This window comes from Geospiza fortis, unplaced genomic scaffold (genome assembly GCF_000277835.1).
Source record: "Geospiza fortis unplaced genomic scaffold, GeoFor_1.0 scaffold213, whole genome shotgun sequence".
NCBI lineage: Eukaryota > Metazoa > Chordata > Aves > Passeriformes > Thraupidae > Geospiza > Geospiza fortis.
Window position 1 is genome coordinate 2,013,139 of NW_005054399.1, and position 7,539 is coordinate 2,020,677.

General features: G+C 50.9%; 1 protein-coding gene across 1 annotated transcript in view; it reads left to right on the plus strand.

Moving 5' to 3' along the window:
• The window catches only part of LCMT1 (leucine carboxyl methyltransferase 1), a 16,217-nt gene extending 9,216 nt beyond the window's left edge, over window positions 1-7,001 (plus strand). Inside the window, 6 exon segments of the mRNA XM_031061123.1 lie at window positions 556-658; window positions 1,848-1,968; window positions 2,658-2,759; window positions 3,430-3,521; window positions 4,688-4,785; window positions 6,231-7,001. Coding sequence (XP_030916983.1) covers window positions 556-658; window positions 1,848-1,968; window positions 2,658-2,759; window positions 3,430-3,521; window positions 4,688-4,785; window positions 6,231-6,253 — 539 coding nt within the window. The 3' untranslated portion in view covers window positions 6,254-7,001.
• The last annotated feature ends 538 nt before the right edge of the window (window positions 7,002-7,539 follow it).

A 7,539-nucleotide genomic window follows, 5' to 3' on the forward strand; every position in this document is an offset into this window, starting at 1 on the left:
TCCCTAAATGCCACCACTAAATCATACCAAAAGGCTAAATGATATCTCTTTTTTGGCCCCAGGTCTCTGGCTGCTCCCCATATTTATTACATAACTACATATGCAGTTAATTTATATTGCTATATCTGTTGTTAATATTTGATATATTGCCACTTAGCTTGGCTTTTCAGAAATTGATGTACTTTTATGTAGTTCCTGTGTACATACATCGGGCCATCTAAGAAGACTCCCCAAACAAAACAAAACCCTGCCTTTAATCTTGCCATTTTCCTTCTCTCTGCATTCCTGGAAACCATGGTAACAGCTGGGCTAACCTCTCTGCTTCAGCGTGGCTGCAGAGGCAGAGGAGGCTCGGTGCAGGGTCTGCTGGTGATGGAGCCCTGCAAAACACAACCAGGAGGGGAATTCATGGCTTGAAAAGAAGAGCTTGCTGCTCACAGTTTGGTGTAACAGAGCAAACTTGGGCTCCCAATTCCTGTGCTCCTGGGCACTGTTTTTGATTGGTAACTCCACATCCCTCACTTGTAACGTTGGTCTCTCCACATTCCCTTGCAGATTCCCACAGCCTGGACTCCAGTCGATATTCCATAGTAGGGGCAGACCTCCGTTCCTCCTCAGATCTGGAGGAGAAGCTAAGGAAACACAGCTTGGATATACAGTAAGATCACTGGGGTTTCATTGGCTTTTTGTGGGTTTTTAAGTGCAGGCTTGTGGAAGTCCAGGGCCAGGCTGGATTGGCTTGGAGCAGTGACAGTGGCAGGTGTCCCTGCCATGGCAGGGGTGGCACTGGGTGATCTCTGTGATCCCCCCCAACCCAAACCATTCCAGCATTCTGTGATTTCTGAGTTTTAGCTCTGTAATTCTTTTCTGTGGCCTCCTCTCAAACCCCTGTTGTTTCCTAAACGTTTTGGTGGGGCTGCAGTGGCGTCCTTGGGATCTGAGTCCCAGAGCTCCTCTGGGGTTCTCTTGTTCAACATGAGGCTTTGGGGGTGCAGGAGTTGAGTTTTTGTGTGGATGATGGACAGACCTTTCAAATGGAAGCAATATAAATAGCAGAGATCTGGCTGGGTGGGAGAGAGCATATGGGGAAGCAGAATGCATCAAATTGCCATTTAATTCTTTACACTTCCATCCTCTGAAATGTTGCCTTGCTTGCCTACATTGCTGCTCCTTGTGGAATTTCTCCTGCTTCTAGTGACTTTTTTTCCCCTTTCATTCCAGCAATTAAAAGCAAACTCAATAATTGTGAAGAAAATCACTTGTGTAGATGTCTATTTTTGTTCTTTTGTGGATGGAGGGGGAAGAGGCAACGTGCAAACTATGGATTACATTTTGTTAGATAATAATATGTGAAGATTGTTTTACAGATACTGAACAAATTTGTCTAATTAAAATTCTTCCTAGAACTTCTTTCAAAGAGAAAACTTCTTTTTTTTCTATTTGTAATTAATGCTTGATTTCACTGATCTCTACAAGACTGTGAGCTGTGTGTACAGGGCACAGTTGTGCTGCAAAGGGAATTTTAACAAACCCCAGTTCCTGCTGTCAGAGAGGACGTACAGAATGCACAATGTTCTGTGCTCAGGGCTGACTTTTGGGGAGATTGATCCCTAAAATCTCTGGTTCACAGGAGTCTCTGTGGTTCATTGATTCACAGCTGCCAGAGAGCCCAGTTTGAGTCAATGTGATGAAGAGATTTCATTCAGTTTTCAGTGTCTAGTTCACAAAAGATGGAGCTCTTTCAGGAAATTGTGCAGACATGGAGTGACTTGCTTGCTCACAATCCTTAGCAGATTTTTCTTGTTCCTGTGCTGGAAATCATGTTCTGCTGTGGTTTTGTTTTACAGTTTGCCAACGCTGCTGGTGGCCGAGTGTGTGCTGGTTTACATGACCCCCCAGCAGTCTGCAAGCCTGCTCAAGTGGGCAGCAAGCACCTTCCCCGTGGCCATGGTTATCAATTATGAGCAGGTAAAACCAAAGGGGCATTTTTAGACCTGCATTGTTGTCACTAAAATTGCTCTCGTGGGTGGGAGTTGTTGAGGAGTGAGAGTGGGCCACGTCCTTTTGTAGAAACAGCAGTTTCTGCTGAATTTCTGGAGTAATGTGTTTTAACTTGTAGCTTGGTTAGCTCATTGTAGAGAAAATACAGCTATTCTGAAAGACAGTTTCTGAAGTATGTTGAAGCAAAATAATTGAGACTTAATCCATACGTGGAAAAAACCATAGAATATTGATTTAGCTAAAGCAGAGCAAAAAGAACCGATGCTGAGTGCTGGCTCTGGCTGTATAACATTACATAATTACCTCTGTGTTCTTTGGCAAAGTGGAGCAAAAATCACATCAGCGTGAACTCTGGTTCTCCTGTGGAAGTAAAACACTGCCTCAGGGGGACTAGGTGGCTCCAGGAATTAGTGACAGCATCTTCCAAGCTGTCAGTGGCTGCTGGAGAGCTGAACCAGAGTGCTGGGAGCTGAGGCTGAGGCAGCTGTGCTGCCAGCCCCGGTGTCCCTGGGGCAGGGGCACTGTCCCCCTGGCACTGGGCTGCTCCTGGGCACTGAGGGCTGCTGGGAGCTGGCATTTTGTGCCCTGGGCAGTGCCAGGGTTTGGCAGGCTGTGCCGGGTGGGCAGGGAGCACTGCTGTGTCCGTGTGTCCCCAGGTGAACATGAGGGACCGCTTCGGGCAGATCATGATCGAGAACCTGCAGCGCCGGCACTGCAACCTGGCTGGGGTGGAGCTCTGCAGCTCCCTGGACTCGCAGGTGAGGGGCACAGGGCTGGCCCTGGGCTTTGCTAACCTGGCTGTGCGTTCTGAGTGTGCCCTGGGGCTCAGCAGGGACCAGGGCCGGGGGGACGGGCACTGAGCCCTTTGCTGGCCCTATTACCGTGGAATCTGGAATGGTTTGGGTTGGAAGGGACTGTGGAGCTCATCCAGTGCCACCCCTGCCATGGCAGAGACACCTCTCACTGTCCCAGGGGGCTCCAAGCCCTGTCCAGCCTGGCCTTGGGCACTGCCCCAGCTGCTCTGGGCACCCCGTGCCAGGGCCTGCCCACCCCCCAGGGAACAATTCCCAATTCCCAATACCCCATCCAGCCCTGCCCTCCGGCAGTGGGAGCCATTCTGTGTTCTGTCCCTCCATCCCTTGCAAACAGTCTCTCTCCGTGTTTCTTGTTGGCTCCTTCAGGTCCTGGCAGGCCACAGTTAGGTCACCCCGGAGCTTCTCTTTGCTGGCTGAGTGTCAGTGTTGCACAGAACTGCTGGGCAGAGCCAGCCTGCCTGGCCCTGCAGAGATCACAGCACACACTTAGGGAGGAGTCTGGGAGCTCTTCAGAGGCCAGCTCCATCAGTGCCCAGAGAGATCCCCAGGGAGGAGCTGTGACTGTGCTATCCCTGGGAGAGCTGGGAGAGCTGTGCTGCCCTGCTGCTTCCAGAGGGAGCGGCTGCTGGGGAGTGGCTGGGACAACGCCCATGCCGTGGATATGATGAAGGTGTACAGCTTCCTGCCACAGGCTGATGTCAAAAGGTACCACTGGGGGACCCCAAAGTCATCCTCAGGTGCCGTTTCCTTCCCATGCATTTGGGATCCCCTGGTGGAACAGAGGCTGCCCCAGGTGCTGCCCCGGGGGACACAACCACACAGCCCTCCTGAGCCTGAGGCTCTGCAGAGCCCCCAGGATCGTGCCTGGACCGATGATCCAGAGGGTGAACGCTGCCAGGAGCAGCCTGGGAGTAGTGATGGCTTATTTGGGTGTGACAGAAGGCATCTCCTGACAGAGATTTGCACATGGGAGATGCCACAGAAATGCTGTGTTGAGTTTTTGCAGTCCCCAGGATGTTCCTTGTGAAGATTTTGGCTGGGGTTAGATCACAACACGTTGAAATCGTGAGGGGGAGACTGCTGGGCCTGTAGAACTCAGAGCAGGGACTAAAGGCTGTTTAACAGTCACTCCTCTGCCTGGATTTTGTTAAAATTCCTGCATTAAATGCTAAACAGTGGGAAATTTTAAGGAGTAACTTCTTAGGGACATAATGTGAAATGTGAATTGCTGTGAGTCATTAATAGTTGGAATTAGCTGAGCAAGTTACCTTGGTCAGAATATTCACCTATGGGGGTTTCTCAGAGCCTGGAACTGAACAGGTGAGAGTGGAAATCAGAGGTGGTTTAAATAGGAACAGGGCTGTGTGGTGGGACCATATGGCACTGGTGGAGACACAGAGCTCGTGCTTTCTCTGCAGCATTTTTGGCTACCCTGGATCTGTTCAGCTCCTTGCACTTGTTCCACATGCCAGGAAATAGGGTTATGTAAACTGTGTCCTCCAGACTCAGTGAGGCAAGTGCTTTTTCTTCAGAAAAGTCTTTCCCAGAGTGCTCCTCTGCAGCAGCTCACACCTCAGAGTGCCTTGAGGAACTTTTGCCCCTTAGAGCCTCAGCAGCAGCCCTGGTATTGGTCAGGAGTTACCCAGATGGGTCCTGGAACAGGGAATTCCAGGGATGAGCAGTTGGAAGCGCCCTGTGGGTCACTTGTTCCACACATTGGCAGGGGTGGCACCATGGACAATACCTGTAATTATTCCCTGGAGAGGTAACTGCCTTCCTGGCCATAGTTCTCACTCCCATGGAGTGCACAATTCAGTAAAAATCCTGCTGAGAATCCAGCTCAAATCCCGACCTTTGTTTTATTCCTGCAGAATAGAAGCCCTTGAATTCCTGGATGAAAAGGAGCTGTTTGAGCAGCTCATGCAGCACTACTGCATCTGCTGGGCTTCCAAGGACAGCAGCGACCTGGGTAATGTTCTGCAGCCCCTGGGGGTGCTCCTGCCATGGGCATGTCCTGAGGGAGGGCTGGGCTGGGATGTTACACCAGGTGCACCTCAAATCCCCCCTGTTCCAGGGCTCTGCTGCTCCTCCCTGGGCTGGGAGCACCTCCCAGCTGGGCACTGCTCCTCCACAGCCTTTGGAGGGTTTCTGGGCATCCAGGGGGAAGGCCTGTCCAGCACAGGGGAGCTGGAGCTTTTCCCCCAGAAGATGCCGTGTGGGTTCCTTTAAATAACTGCCTGCTTTATCCCATCAGTGCTAATTGAAAGGTTTACAAATCCCATGCATGGGAAGTGCCATATGGGCACACGGTATATGAAGGCACAGTGTCCTGACAACACAAAAATAAATTTGTATTACTTATCCCAGGCTTCTCTGCACTGTCCCCATTTGCAGCCATCTGACACTGAAGTTTTCCACACTGCTTTCTCCCTGGGGAAGAATATTCCCTCTGAAATCAGCTCTCCTACCTGTTCCTTTTGTTCTTAAAATTCTGTCTCTCCTGGACTGGGATTTCTGTGAAAGAGAGAGACTTGATTTAGGCTTTCTGTAGCATTTGGGTGCTGCTGCTCACGAAATGATAAAATGAGGGGAATTGTTGCTTGGCTGAAGCAGGGATGGCCACAGCCTCTATTTGTCCAGATTACAAAGACAGCTCTGGTGCAGTCGCAGTTTGTCTCTTTCTGGCTGCAATTTCAGGGACCTCAGGCTTTCCAGGGAAGCTCTGCCTGCCCCTGGTATCATTTCCTCCCCTTCATCCTCCCTGCCCTTTCCCTGCTCCTGACCGAGTACCCACGAGCAGATTTTATTTCTTGAGATAGATTTACTCTTCCTCAGCAAATGGGAATAGATTTGGTCTCTGCAGCCTGGCTGGGCAGCACAGCCTCTGACAGAGCTGCTAAAAGGAGATGTTCAAATAAAAACTGGTGAAAGGAGCTCTTCAACACCCTGCTGCTGCTGCTGTGACAGAGCTGCTGCTTGTGCTGGTGCTCCTGCATCCTCCAGAGCTGTGAGCTCCAAACCCTCTGTTCTGCATTGGATTTCTTCAGGCTGAAAGTGGTGACTCCAGCACACATCCATCCTGTTTTAGAGGAGCCAAGGCCCAAAAGTTCAGCTGCTCATAGCCCAGTTCTGGGGTCTCAGCATTGTTCTGTGCTGGGATTAATGAAAGGACAGTTTGGGTGCTGAGGTTGAGCTGTCTCAGCAGTTACAAAGGACAGAGATCTCAGAGGTGATCCAATGGACCTGGCATGGGTGTGCCTTAATCTCCAACAGGGCTTTTTTATCCAGTGTGAAATTAAAAAAATGAAATAACTCTGAAAGCATCCTTCCTGCTGTGTGTAAGGGACCTAGGTGCAGAGAGGGTGAGAATGAAGCCTCCTTTCTTGCCCCAAACCCCTCCTTGTCTTCACACAGGTCTGGCAAACATCGACTTCTGAGGGCAGCAGGGAGGGAGCCCTGGGAGCTCGGGGCTCAGGCCAGCACATGGAGAGGATGGATTTGCACGTGCCAGCCTGTGCTGTGGCTGGGACACTCGTGGTGCTGCTGCTGGGGACGGGCTGGAGCCTCTGGGTGGATTCAAGGAACATTTTCTGTGGGCAGGACTTGCTCCCGTTCCCAGCCGTTCTGCGGTGGACTTGCACAAGGTGTCAGTAACTCCTGTTCAAAGTTTGCCTTCCTTAGTTTCAAACTGAAAGTCAAGTGTTCTTGGGTTCTTTGATTTGCCTCTCGTGTGTTTTTGTGGCTGTGTAACACGTGCTTGTGACGGGAAGCTGGGGGTGGCTGAGCAGGAGGGAATTCTGTGCATTTCTGTTCAGGTCTCCTTTGGATGAAGTGTTGGCTTCTCCAGGCTCCACTGCCCTGCAGGGCTGTCGCTGCTGGCAGGGGAAGGGTGGAGGAGAAGGAGGGCCCTGGCTGTGTTCAGTGATGTACAAGAAACTGGAAAAGAGACTTGATTTAACTGGGAAGGGCTTAGCTTGTGGTTTCAGCACTGGCATGCTGAAGAAAGAAATGAATCTCAATTTGCACTGCTTCTGGTAGTATCTTTACACCAGTTCCTCCTTCTCTCTCCCCCCTTGAAAGAAGCAAAACAAACTCCCAACAGCAATGAAAACCCTTGTCCTGTTGTTTGAAATTGAATCTTGCAACCTTCCTATGAGAAAAATAATAAATGTTTAGTATTTATAATTTGTCTCCTGTCTTCCTTGCTAGAAATGACTGGTTTCTCTCTGCTTTAGTCACATTTTCCCTCTCACCCAGTGCCTCACCAGGAGTATTTTTTAAAGCAGTTGCTGGCAGACCCAGAGCAGCTGGGGCTGCCCTGGATCCCTGGCAGTGCCCCAGGCCAGGCTGGACAGGGCTGGGAGCACCTGGGACAGTGGGAGGGGTCCCTGCCATGGCAGGGCTGGCGCTGGGTGGGATTTAGGGTCCCTTCCAACCCAAACCATTCCAGGATTCTGTGAAATGACCTTTCCTTCAGGAATTCAAAATGAACCCAAAGCCCAGCACAGCCCCACAACCCCTCTGCACTGCAGGGACCTTCCTGAGCAGTCTCTGATGCCCAGAGGCACCAACCCTGTCCTGCCCTTTCTTGGGAATTCAGTGAGGAATTCAGAGGTGCATCACAGCCCATCTCTGCTATCAATTAACTTTGGCCAGACCCCCTCTGGGGCTGTGTTCCCTGAGCCTCCTGCAGCGTCTCTGTGAGTGGGAGCCAAGCTGGGGT